Here is a 13,806-nt window from a genome sequence, read left to right as displayed (position 1 = left end):
CTTCAACGAAATTTTTGCTATGCGAAGCTCGATTTAAAAATATATCTTACAATAAAACAAGCATATCGCCGCCCATCTATGTACTTCCATAGGCCCACGCTGCTTTGTTTCGCTAAACATTCGCTGGACCCAACTAATCCACTCACTGAAACGCACATGATCACCGCCATAGCTTGGTGTTGATGACAATCGGGCTGGCTGCCTTGCGACAAGGCGCGGGGGCAAGCTCCCGTTTTCTTCCAATCCAGAGCCGCAACCAATCCGTTGCCAAAGGACGCAGCAGCCTGGCAACAGCAGCGCGTTTGCCCTAGTTTTTTTCACTCGTGCTTGTGCTGCTAGTGCGCTGTAATGAATGCGAGCATGGCGACTTCATCTAGAAAGCGGAAGTTCCTCTCGCTTGAAGAGAAGGCACGGATTATCAGCGCGGCATCCAGCGGCAGGAAAAAGGGAGATGTTGCAGCGGACTTCGGCATCTCACAGAGCACGCTGTCAACGATCTTGAAGTCGAAAGACACGATAGCGCAAGCTCTTTCTTCGGGGACATCCGCGAAGCGGAAAAAGCTGACGCAAGCGGCTCACGAGGACCTTGAGAAGGCTCTCTACACGTGGTTCCTCGACGTGCGCGCAAAGAAGATGCCGGTCAGCGGAAACATGCTGCAGCAAAAGGCGCTTGGCTATGCCTGTATGCTGGGCATCAATGATTTCAAAGCCAGCTCAGGGTGGCTGACCCGTTTTAAGGCCAGGCATGAAATCGTCGCTAAAGTGCTGTGTGGCGAGTCCGCCTCATCAGACGCCGACGCTGCATCTGCTTGGGCATCAGCTACTGTGCCGGAATTAATGGAGAAATATGCCACATCAGACATATACAATGCCGATGAAACGGGACTTTTCTTCGAGCTCCTCCCCTCCAAGACGCTTCACATGAAGGGCCAGCCATGCAGCGGAGGGAAGCATAGCAAAAAGCGTGTGACTGTGCTCCTGTGCTGCAACATGGACGGGTCTGACCGACTTCTTTGGAAATAAATGATGTTTTGGCACTATGTGGTCCAACCTCACAGTGTTTTTGGGCTGTTTTCGCCTCAACGAAATTTCGCTTTAACGAAATTTTTCGCGCGCCCCGTCAGTTTCGTTGTAGCGAGGTTCAACTGTATTTGAGTCAGATTTGAACGCTTTACATTGAGCTGATAATTAGCAAAATTTTTAAAAAGTCCTGACAACTGCTTGCAGCTGATTTGGGTGACACATCACCGCGTGCAAGCCTCCCACTGACGTCAGTGATGCTGCTGGATGCGCCCGCTCATTGGAGACTTTCAAGTTAAGGGAGCGAGATGGCGCGCGGTGGGGCGTCGTCGTGACTTGTTTTCTTCGTTCTTTCTTGCGTGGCGACGTGGGTGTAGTTGAGAGGGAGAGGAGCATCATTTCTGATCGCCCATATGTTCGGTGCTAATGAAGCTAGCTTAAATATTTTTGCTTTGCAGAGAAGATTGGAGGGATACCTATTGCTATCGCACGCTTTATGATTCTAGTAAATAGCTTTTCGTGGGCCCTTTAATATGGAGTGCCTCATACTGCTGCTGTGGTAAGGCAGTGCATGGTAATGCTTGATTGTAGCAGGGCATTGTCAGTGTAGTACTGTACCTATTTCCAAGCACACTGCACTTGTTAATCCATGAATATTCTTCAAATTCCTTGCTTCCACATGACATGCACAGCATGGTATGGTATCTGTGCAGTACTGTGCGAAATTTTTTGCATTGTGGCACAAAACTGCATAAAAGAAAAAAAAAATATGCGAAGTGGCAGTCACCATATAAGTATATAGTTTTTCAATGTACCGTGTTTGCCAAAAATAACCAGGCTGCATGTTCTGCTTCTCAGTCAGGTAGTAGAGCATTCGTACCACTTCTGAAACTGTAAATCTGTGCAAAGTAAAAGTGAGCTCCTGTCCTCACTTCTCAACATGTTGTGATCCTCCAGGAATCCATGCTGGCTTTAGAATGTAAGTGAGAAGCAAACCATGGAGCCTGATTACTTTTGGCAAAGACAGTACATATGCAACAAGAAACATCATTAGCAGACGGTGCATTCGTATGTCGGGTCCTGCGTCATCTTTTTGCACTGTTCATTGCTAGAGCTATGAAACAAGCCCACATGCAGCCTCTCTCAAGTTTTACGTTCCCATTGAATGGCTCTGGCATAACATTGCAGGTGGTTGCTGACAGAGCCTGTTCTCTCTTTCACCAATCCGTAGTGCTTGCCTTGTATTGTAGTGCCTTTCAAATTTATGTTTTGAGCTATTATGCGGCATTTCCGGGCATGAGTCTAGTATGCATTAACATTTTAAATCTTGGTCTCTCAGGTTGTGAAGTTGATGCAAGGTATACAGTGCTCCTGGCTTAAGCAGCACAAAGTAGTGCAAAAGCAGTGCACCATCCTTCGTGCACTTAGCATTGGAAAGGCTGTTTGTTGCATGTGATTCCCAGCATTGTACAGTCATGGACAAGCTTACTTCAAACAACGGAAGGACAACCAAGAACTACTACTACAGTCAAATTTCGATATAACGAATCGCGCGGAACCTCAAAAAATCTTTGTTATTTTGAAATATCATTGTAATGAAAAATCTACGATTATAAGCCACTGGTCAAATCTTTAAGTATGAAAATGACGTACCTTGGCAGTAGGCACCTGTGTAGACGAGCAAAACCTTAAGTGAAAATGTTGCACTAACTCCAAAGCTGATTTATTTGAAGAAATCAAATATTTTCTTCTGCCGCGCGCAGCAAACACGACCACGCACTACATTACACCACTACAGCACATACACCTTCCACTTTCCAGAACACCTCATTGCGTGCGTGATTGCACCGAGCGATGAAAGTGCGGATTGCACCGAGTGATGAAAGTGCGGACTTTGCCCATGTGCAAAAAGAAAACATCAAAGTTCTCTTTGACCCCATTTTCAATGCTCCCTGAACTTTGAAAATCTTGTCTCAGTCTTTCATAATGATCGTGGCAGTCGATGGGGCAATGCTAGCTGTCTGTAGAAGTCGAATCGCTTTTTCCCTGCGTCGATTTCTTGCAGTGAAAGCAGCTGCGTTCATATCTTCTTGGCACTTCGCTGGCTAATATCATCGCCAATCTCGCACAAACTTCGCAATAAGATAATCTGTGGCAAAAAAAAAAATTTAAATACCATCCCGCACGCACGAATGCATGAATGACCGAGCCGCGTATGGCACATAACACGGGAAGAAAAAAACGCAGGCAGCTAGGCCTGTTGGCTACTGCGTAATAAACCATAGCTTCATGGTGGCGCTAGGAGCTGGTCCTAGATGTCCTGATGATGATAGCTACAGCCCACGGACCATACACACAGAATCGGCGGTTTCTGTTCCGTTTCACGCGAGAGTTCCAAGCTGCGGAGCTGTTAATTTTAGCCGGATTCGTAATACTGATGTTCCAAAATTATAGAAGAAATAAAATATGTTCGTTATTCTGAAATATGCGCTATTTTGAAATTTGTAATTCTGAAATAGTTTAACATTGAAAACATAGCAAATCTGCCGGGGATTCTTTAAAAATTCGTTAATTTGAAAAGTTTGTTAATGTGGTGTTCATAACGAGATTTCACTGTAGTTGCTTTGAACAGCGCAAGGAGAAAATGCACCAATATCGAGAGAAATAGTGGCAGCTTGTGTCTTTTAATTTTTCAGTGGAATGGCCCTGCAACAATAACATTCATGAAGGCAGATTTACAAAATTAAAACATTAGAAGCAAAATGTGTGAAATTTTTTGCAACTGTACAAAGTACTGAGGCTCACATGATCAAAACGATGCTACACGGCACAACAATGGCATCTTTCCTAGCTCACCTGGAACCGAATATGCGGTGCGTTTGCATGCCTTCTCATCCTGGTGTTTTATCTTGTAGTCGGTTCACGTCCTTATAACTGCATTTGGTCGTCACTTTTATTTTGGGCTAGCTTGTCCATGAATGTACACCTGTACACAAAAGTGAAGACCACGGGCTTTAAAGGTCCACAGAAATGGTCACCAAGAAGGGCAAACAACGCCATAACACTGATAGATATTGAACCACCCATCATTCTCCCTCAAAAATTTTCGATCTAGCTTCAGCAACATCAGATATATCGGCGATTAAAAATGACCCTTCAAATTTTCCCTCTCAACTCGTACGCGGAAGGGAGTAAAAGAAATAAAGAATACAAGCAAGTTGAAAGCTCCGGCCAGAAATAAGTCACTTCGACAAACTTCCGGTTGCTGCGCGCTTGCTCGCTGGCGTACCAAGGCGTACTAGCGTCAACCCGTCCTCACTCGCCAGTTCGCCATGGGCAAGGTTAACCACGGTTATCGTAACCGCAGTTACGCGAAACCGTGGTTAGCCCATTTTACACGGCGGACCAAACCATGGATGCACCACTAACCGTGGTTATTGCAAAAACGAGCTTGGCGACCTCGGTTTGCGTCGTTATGGTGGCGTCTGTTGACGGAGGCTACTCGTCGACGCCAGAGTGCGCGAAATGTACGAGCAGGTCTACGTCATAAAGTTATTCATTTGCCCACTGTATCCTGTTTAAAGATCGATGTATAGAATATGCGGTGTCCTCTGTGCCGCCCGACATCTTCGATTATGGCCGAAAGCGCAGCGACTACGTACTGAGGCCTTGTCCTGCCTGCAGTATCGTTTGAACGGCTTGTTGTTGAGCAGAACGTCAAAAAATGCACGGCCTTAGCTATGAAAGTACCACACGAGTTTGCAACGCTTGCAGCACGGGATGCCGCGAGCAGGCTGAGGTACGTTACGCAATTACCTCGGGGGGAGGGGCGCGTGAGCGCGGCGAACGGTGGCGCCGTGCCTGACCGTCCGGAGCCGTTGCTGGGCCCAAATTGTTTCGCTTCGAAGCCGCGGCGGTCAGCGCTTTGGAACTGATCAACGCTGTCGTAATTCGTCCACTTATGAAACTGCCTTATTGTGAATCCTATCCGGCCGTAGTAAAATAATCATAGGATTAACTGTGGCGACGCATTAATCGCAGAGCTAGTACAAGCAGGTCGGATGAGCCGAAATGCACCAGCGGCAGCTGGCTTGAGCAGAAACTTGCTTGTATCACAGCTATCACTCTTACCAGCAATTTGCTGCTGGTCAGCGATCCTCACCAGGGCTTCATACTTGATATTCGGCTCAGTATTCCAGACGGCAACAAATTTTAGCACGCATTATTTCGGGCATTGGCGCTAACGATCTGCCGAGTCGTTCGCGCAGTTCTTGTACGGTATGTGGGTGGAGGGGCCACAGCGGTGGTGTTTACGGTGGTCGAGGAGGTGCTGTCATCGTGCGGTGCTTGACCGTGCTGTTGAAGCTTCGTCGGATGACACTCCGGTATTCCTGAAAGCACATTATTTAAATAAGATATTTGTAAATGCAGCTTCGTTCTGCCAATTACTGCGTCGCTTCGGTTGTACTTGATGGGCAGTGGCCGCCTAACTGAGAAGGACGGCGAGCTGTTTAACAACAGCCCGCACACGCCTGAGGCGCCTGGGGAGTTCGCGCAGCGCACGAGCAGACGACTTTCGTAGCTGCCGGAAGTGTGTCCGTGACGTCATGGCTGCAGTGGCCGCAGCGAATGGCAGCTTCTAGCAAGCCTTGGCAGTCAACTCACCCGTGATGTCACGGTTTAAGGAAGTAGTTCCATGCGACACCGCCAAGCGACAACCTTTCTGCTTGCGAATTTCAAAAAATGCTGTTCTTAAAAATTAATAATAAATCGCTGGCTTTGTTCTAAGGAGTTATACTTTGGGTTAATACTCAAAGGATACGTTCTACACACTGAACACATTTATCAGTGGCTTCTTGGTGACAGTTTCTGTGGCCCTTTAACAAAACTGTGTGCCAGCATTTCCTAACGGTGAAGTGGATGTTTCTGAGATATGCATAGGGTACCCTCCTCAATATTATTGCCATGTCGAACAAAAATAGTGCAGGGACAGAACAGGGACGAGAAAGGACACACATGAGCGTTAACTTGCAACAGTTTATTGTGATCCGCGGGGCATTAAATATACACGAAGTGGCGATGCATTGCACAGGCGCAGGAGGACAAACAATTTCAATAGTTTCTTAGATAATCTAGATAGTTCTCCTGCCTCTGGCAATTCAGGGAGCATTACAAACTTTCCTGTGTGATGGTCAGCTTCTTTTAAGTGAAGTGCTTGGAAAAGGGGTCTTTGACTCCACCCTAAATAGACCAAGTGCCTTGTGCCATGGCACTCTTTCGCAAAAACTGCCCTGCTGCTGTTAAAATGCATCATCATCATAATTCTTTTCTTGAGGTATCAAGTCTGTGCAAACTTGAGAAGCCATCATCACTGTCTGAAACCACAACACACATGAATACAGTAAAACCTCGTTACAAGAGACACTCAAGGGACCCGAAAAACATGTCTCTTGTAACCAAATATTATAAAATCACTGTGTTGGTCAGTTTACTGCACATCAGTATATAAATGCATTCACATGCATTAACAGTTCAGGAAAGCTTAAAGAAGTTATTCCTACTAGTATGTATTTTTGCGAGTGCAGAGTGTATTCCTTCCCAAATTCTGGAGGTAAAGCACTTCACTTTGCAAGCCTTCCTGTTACTCTAATACCTTTGAATCACTCTTACATGATCGTCACCCTCAGATGCTGACACCTTTCCTCTGAAATGTCCTTGTAGTCACCCTCTATGGCACATGTGTCATTTACTAGTGCGAGAATTGCACAGTCTGAAAGCTCTTCGGGAGTATACAAGATCCACATCTGCAGATATGAATTCCTCAAAATATTATACTACCTCAGCAGTCTCTTGGATGTTCGCCCATGCTTCATCTTCAAGGAAGCTTTGTACAGTATCCATATATGGGCCCTCTTACATCATGTCCCCACATTTAAAGCCTGCTTGTCTGAAACAATTTTTCACAGCTTCACTTCTCAGGCCATTCCAGACACCTGAAATCACCTGAACAGCAAACTTACCATCAATTACTATTGTACAGTCTTGCTGCCTGTCGAGCAACAGGCGTTCTATAAACCTCGTTTTCTACAGCAACCTGACAGAGCACATACCTTTGAGGCACTCTTACATGCTCGTCACTCTCAGATGATTCACAAAGAGAAAGACATCAGGATTCTAAGCTTTCAGCTTGTGATCAAATTTTAACAGTAAGCAGTTGAAAAATTTATGCATTTTGATTTGCTTTGTAGGTAACAGTAATGCGATGCCGTTTTGATTTTCTAATCATGGGGAAGCACTCCTCAGTTCCTGACATACACAATAAAAAGGACACTGATATGGATCAGAATTTAGCTAAGGGAATCTGAAGTGCATCATGTACGAGTTGGTACATTCCAGATGCATTGCATGAGCACACCTGGGTTGTGTCTCTTGTAAATAGTGAAGAATTTACTCCAGGCACCTGTAAAGTTGCCCTTAGTAACCGAGTGTCTCTTGTAACCATGTCTCTTATATGCAATGTTGTTAATATGGCAGACATAAGAAAACGAACCAAACCATTTTCAAATGTCTCTTATAACCGAGTGTCTCTTGTAACAGTGTCTCTTGTAACGAGATTTAACTGATTTAATTGCATTTTGAAGTGGTCTACATTTACTGACAGTCCTTGAACCTTTTGCAGCGCCTGAGGCATGAAGCTGGACATCCAACAGACTCTGAGTAAGCCTTCTTTCATTTTGAATGGTTTTATTTGACTTCAACATAGTGCACAAAATAACTTTGGTAGGCTCGATGCGTACGGGCTGTTCATCTTTGTGATGTGAGAAGTTTGCATTGTGAAAAAGAGACTGAATTACTTTATTTGACAAGACCCTCAGCTACCGTGAAGCATTTCGTATTTTTTTTAGCTACTAGAAATACATTTAAGTATACGTGTGGAAAACGGTCATTAATTTGGCCTTCAAGTGGCGAGGAAAAATGTTCGAATTAACCGAAAGTTCGAATTATCGAATGGGCCTGAAAGAACTGCTGAAAACCATTTGCATCACAATTCATGAACACCTGCATGATGGTTGTCTGTATTTGAGATGAATCCCAAGTGTAAACTATGGTTTTGCCAGTTTTGCCAAGCGCTTTGGTTTGTGCACACTGTCAGGAACATTGGAGAACTGCTCCAAAATGGTAAAGGTCTTTTCTCAGTGTGGCACAGTACCAGTGGTGACTATTCACAAAACGGCTCCATTGCATTTCAAGGATGCTTCACCGCAGTGTCTATGCGATGAAGCATTGAGCAAAGGAGAGGTTGTCCATGGGGCATGCAGAGTGGTAGCACAACCCTGTTCTGTATGTGTCCAGCTTCATGAATGTGTTAAAGAAAACAAAGCTCTAGTTAATCTCTCTGATAAAGCAGTTGGCCGGGGTGACACGGGTCTTTCGGACCAAAAAATCGCGAAAAATCACTTTTTAGAAAATGTGATTTGCGAAATCAGTAGCTCTTTATCTACCTATCTGCTAAGTTTTTCATCTCTAGGGTCAGTATTTTAGTCACAATGCCAATTTATATAATCGATGTCGCCCAGATTTGGGCTGAAAACGACCCCCGAAACAACCATTTTCCGCAAGGCGTAGCTCCCATTTTGTGCGCGGCACCGTAGCCATCTCGGTCTCATTCGAAAGAGCCGCCTTTCGTCTTCAAATTGCCGCCTCTGCTGTTTACATTCGCCCATTGGTCGCATAAAAAAATAGCAAAAAAGAAAACGTGGCATTTGCAATCCCATTGGCTTTCGGGGTGCACGTGACGATAAGGCGTCCCCGCATTGATGGAGCTGGCTGACGGCGTCTGCTCGGCGTGCCCAAGCTGCGGGGAGACGGCGGAGACGTGACGCCGGCCGCGCTTGGTTCCGAACCGCGAGGTGCGTTCATGGCAAGAATTTGTGAAAAAAGGGAAAAAAATAGTTGAATAATCATCTCAAGTGATGCCCTGCCTCGGCTGTGCGCGCTCAGGCTGACGAAAATCGTGCGCCGAACGATCGTGTGTACGAGCCTGAAGTAGGCCTAGCGTGTTCCCCAGCACTGGGGACTGCTACTGCCAGCGGTCGCACCCGCTGCGACAGTGATAACGCAGGCCGCAGATGAGCAGAAAGATAAGCTCAAAACAGGAAAAGCTTGAACTCGCGCCAACTCCAGCAACAAAGCGGTAGACGGATTGTGTTCGTAACGATGACGGCAGCACGGCGGACAGTCCGCTTGGCGATGCGGAGTTCACGATCGTCAGATCTAAACAGTTTGCCGAGATTGGCGAAGCGTAAAACATACGGCGGCGATATTGGCATTTAAAAAAGTGAACGGGGATAAGGAATCGCCGTCAAACTTATTCTCCAATGCGTAAACTGCGGGACACATCGTCTTCGTAGAGCTCGCCGCGCGTTTGCGCCGATCGGACCTCGTTCATAGTCCTTAGGGAATTCACTTGCTTCCAGTGCAATGCAGAGCACTGGGAAGCAGCAAACAGCTCCAAATTACATTTCTTTTCCGCAATAAACGTTCCTCACCGCGGTCTTGATGCGAGGACGTAGCAAAACGACGTACGTAAAAAAAAAAAAAAAAAAAGTGACAACTGAATGTGCTGCAACTGCAAATCAAAATGAAAGAGGCAACACTTGGACGTTGGAAAGCAAAGAGACTACATTCCTGTAGGTTTATAGCCATTTTAAATTGTAAACGTGTGCATTGCACCAGTGAATGTCTGAGAGCAGAGAGGAAGCGTGCTTCCTCTGCAGCTTTTCAGACTGCAGCAAAACGAAAGCAGAAGGGCAAACCCAATGCAGATTACTGTCCAGGAGCCTTCTAGGCCACAGTGGCCTGCATTTCTACAGTTTTTATTTGATTAAATTACTGTTTGACATTGCAATTCGTTTTTTCCATTTTTCTCAAAATGAAAATTTTGCCTACCCTTCTATTTTGCGGGTGGCATTGTGGCTCTCCTACTCGTTAGATTGTAATGATTTTTTTTTTACTGGCTCGTGAGTGTTAAAGGAACACAATAAAGCTATTATACAAGGTCTCAACTGCATGAAAAATTTTTAAACATAAGAAGATGTAGAAAGGGGGTGGTTGCACTTGTGAAGCTGAAACTTAAAACTTCCATAACTTTGGCTTGTAGTAAGGCAGGAGCACTAAACTTGTTTTATTGTGTTCCTTAGACATTCAGGAACAGATCCATGTGCATTTTAGCAATTTCCCTTCAATGGATATTTTTACAAGCTTCCCGCAAGTCTGGAACAGCAATGTTGCTGTAACTACTCAGCAAATTTATGTAGAAGAAAACTAACAACATATTTGAAACCAGCACATGAATTTACATAAACCCTGCAAATTTCATACTGACAGGACAAATATTAAGAAAATTTTGCTCAAGACCCATGTCCCCCCTTAACACTAATATGAGGCTTGCATATTCCACAAAACTGTGGCTGATTTGATGTTCATTGATGGTAGATATCATATTTTCTTGTTATAGCTTGCATCCCAAAATAAAAATATCCTCGTGTATAGCCGCACGCAACTGAAAGAAATATAACTAGGCAGGTCAGTACAACTGTGCAAACGGTGATCAAGTTGTTGTCAAAACAAATGTATTGCAAAAACATCACAACGCTCTGTCCGCTGTCGCTAGTACTGCTGTCACCCAAGGCTTCACTGCCGCCCTGATAGGTGTACAGTAAAGTGTCGGTAATTTGGCTCCTGCTAATTCGATAGTTCCGACTGCTATGAGAGGAAGACATCTCGAGCTAGTTGGTTCATCACAGAGCAAAAACAGCGCAAACTTCACAATGGACAGAGAAGGGCAGACGAGACACAGGCGCTGACTAACAACTGAAGGTTTATTGTTCTGACACCTCGGTATATATACAGCAAGCATCAGAAACAAGAACAACAACAAAGCCTGATAGACACTCATCTCAGCCAGACATCAAGCAGGAGCACCATGATCATCCAACACCCGATAGGAAAAGCAACTCCTTATCTAGAAGGGCTATGGAGGGAATGCTTACACAGCTGTCTTTTAGGTTTGCAATTTTTTCGGCCTCGATTATTTCTCGTGTGGTCTTGTCACCGCACCTACGCAGCACGCTCGGTCCTCAGTGATCTATACTTAGCCATGCAAGACCGGGCGTTACGCAGGTTCTTTGATTGCAGCAATGTGAAGCAGATATTTCGATTTGTCGACGATTACCTTGTGTTTCTAGAGTGCGAACAGGACGCCCTCCCGTCCGAAGCTGCCAATGTTGTTCGTAGTTTTTCAAGCATTCTGAGCCCTTTAATTGTCACGCACGAACTGCCTACTAATGGATTCATACGGTTTTTAGAACTAGGACTATATTTCAGCCCCAATCATGTGTGCTGGGCCTTTGAGCCTCGCGCCGACAAACCCCTTCTGCCATTTACTTCTGCGCACTCGAAGTTGGTTAAGCGCAGCATCATCAATTCTTGCTTCTACAATTCTGTCATGAAATCGTGCAACCACAAGCTGGAAGATAGCTTTTTAAACCAGACGCGCCGACTAGTTCAGGCTGGTTATCCACCGGCGCTTTTATCCTCAGTAGCGGAGGCTATGTTAAAAACTAAAGAAACAGTCAGTAGAGACAGGGATAAGAAGATCGCAGTCATTCCCTACGCGCACGGGATTTCACACAACTTGAGAAAGATAGGAAGAAGGGTTGGAGTAGATGTTGTTTTTTCGGCTCCGGACCGCTTGTCAAGTCTTTGCAAGCGAGTGAATGGGATGGGTCGAAAACACATCGGCTGCACCACGAACCATCGCGACCGATTCGTCTCGTGTGCGGAAGGCGTCGTTTATTCGATCCCTTTGACTTGTGGCCATGCGTACATAGGCCAAACCGGCAGATGTCTTAATAAAAGATTATTGGAGCACAACTACAATGTGACAGAGCGGATCTCGGGCCATCTGGGTGTGCACTGCCGAGATTGTAAATGCACACCTGATTTGCGTAACACGAGCGTGCTGCGCAGGTGCGGTGACAAGACCACGCGAGAAATAATCGAGGCCGAAAAAATTGCAAACCTAAAAGACAGCTGTGTAAGCATTCCCTCCATAGCCCTTCTAGATAAGGAGTTGCTTTTCCTATCGGGTGTTGGATGATCATGGTGCTCCTGCTTGATGTCTGGCTGAGATGAGTGTCTATCAGGCTTTGTTGTTGTTCTTGTTTCTGATGCTTGCTGTATATATACCGAGGTGTCAGAACAATAAACCTTCAGTTGTTAGTCAGCGCCTGTGTCTCGTCTGCCCTTCTCTGTCCATTGTGAAGTTTGCGCTGTTTTTGCTCTGCTATGAGAGCCCTGTCAAACAACCATTTAAGTCAGTGGCGTCGAAAGCTCAATTATTGGGATGCTGCATGGCTAGAATCGGTTAATTAGGACAGGTTCTCTAATGACACTGGGTTGAGGCATGACCCGCTGGACAAACAATTATCCAAATATTCGTGCTTATATTTCGCCTGACAGGATACTTGCAGCACTACGAAAGGTCATGCTCACTATAATAGGTAATTGTGCCCCTAAGTGCCTCCTGCCTCTGGGCACTAGAACAGATAATTCTGCTCTTGCTGTTGCCCCACCAATTCAGGGGGCGAGAGGTGCATATGAGCGCAATTGCCTATTGTGGTGCGCATGACCTTGATTGGACCAGGTCGCCCCTGCCTTTCACAGTGCTGCAAACAGCTTATGAGACTAAATATAGGATTGGACTGCGTAATACATTGTTTCCTGTGGGTCACTACTGTGCACACGATGGCAGGCGCGTTGACGATCAACAGGCCGATAGAGTCTCTGGCCACATAGTTTCGGTTTTGGTGCTTCGCCGCCAGCTCACATGATGGTGGCTATTAGCCGCTTTGATCAGCCTGTCACCGAGATCATGGCTGCACGCCAAGAATGGTAATTGCCTTGTCATTTTTGTTTTCTTAAGGCACCATGGCGGTCTTCCAATGTGCTCAAACTCTGCGCTGGTCATGTGCTATTTACTGTTAGTGTGGCGAAACCTCCTCATGTGCTTCACCATATACGAAGAAGCTCCAACGCAACCCCACCGCACACTGAAAGGGGCCACAGAAGTTTTCCCCATTATGGAACAGTTCTGTTTCTGGCACTCCCAATAAAGTGCACCAATTAAAGCACTTCACAGAACTGCGCTGAATCATTGATGTTGCAGCACCCAACTCTACAACAGCGCTTCAATAGAGCAGGATGTAAGCTTGGCCATGTGGCAGGGCCAGTGTAGCGTTGTAGAATAAAGAGACTGTGGATGTGGATTTGGTTGTGCCCTTCAGTGGCTCCTCATCGGCTTGACGTGCGTCGATGACGATGGCGCACTCTGCACGAGAGGCTGCGCATTGCTGTGTAGCCGACCCCCCCCCCCCCCGGAAAAAATTTGCAGATAACCCGTACCCCACTTTTTAAACGTGTTTTCTTTTTTTCATTTTTTGGTACAGTTGTTTGTAAGATGTTTCATGACCTCATGGTTAATCGCTTCAAAAGGCACATGGTTCCTAGTCTGTTGGTGTTCGTGCTGCTTGGCTGTGTGTGCAGCATCCTGTTTGTGACGGGTCATTTGAAGCTTGCAAGAGACTTTGTCTGAGGTGCTCACGTTTCCAATTGTCAGAAGGTTCTTTATCTATCTCTGTGAGATATCCATCAGGCAGTGACTTGGGCTTGCTGCTGGTATTTTTCTTTCTGCTCGAATACTGTTCGTGGTGGAAACTATGCAGT

At 45.8% G+C, this 13,806-nt stretch overlaps 1 protein-coding gene across 5 annotated transcripts in view; it reads left to right on the top strand.

Annotated features, from left to right (window-relative positions):
* Positions 1 to 13,806, top strand: part of Sil1 (Sil1 nucleotide exchange factor) — a 63,685-nt gene that overhangs the window by 35,219 nt on the left and 14,660 nt on the right. For all 5 annotated transcript variants that reach the window (XM_084591086.1, XM_084591084.1, XM_084591087.1 and 2 more), the window contains one exon: positions 7,700 to 7,737. In XM_084591086.1, coding sequence (XP_084447212.1) covers positions 7,700 to 7,737 — 38 coding nt within the window. The remainder of the gene's footprint in view (positions 1 to 7,699; positions 7,738 to 13,806) is intronic.

Source organism: Amblyomma maculatum, chromosome 1 (assembly GCF_055883805.1).
Source record: "Amblyomma maculatum isolate TAMU_Amacu chromosome 1, ASM5588380v1, whole genome shotgun sequence".
In the NCBI taxonomy this organism is placed as follows: domain Eukaryota; kingdom Metazoa; phylum Arthropoda; class Arachnida; order Ixodida; family Ixodidae; genus Amblyomma; species Amblyomma maculatum.
The sequence above is the reverse complement of the archived record's forward strand: the minus strand, read 5'-3'. Positions and strand labels throughout refer to the sequence as shown.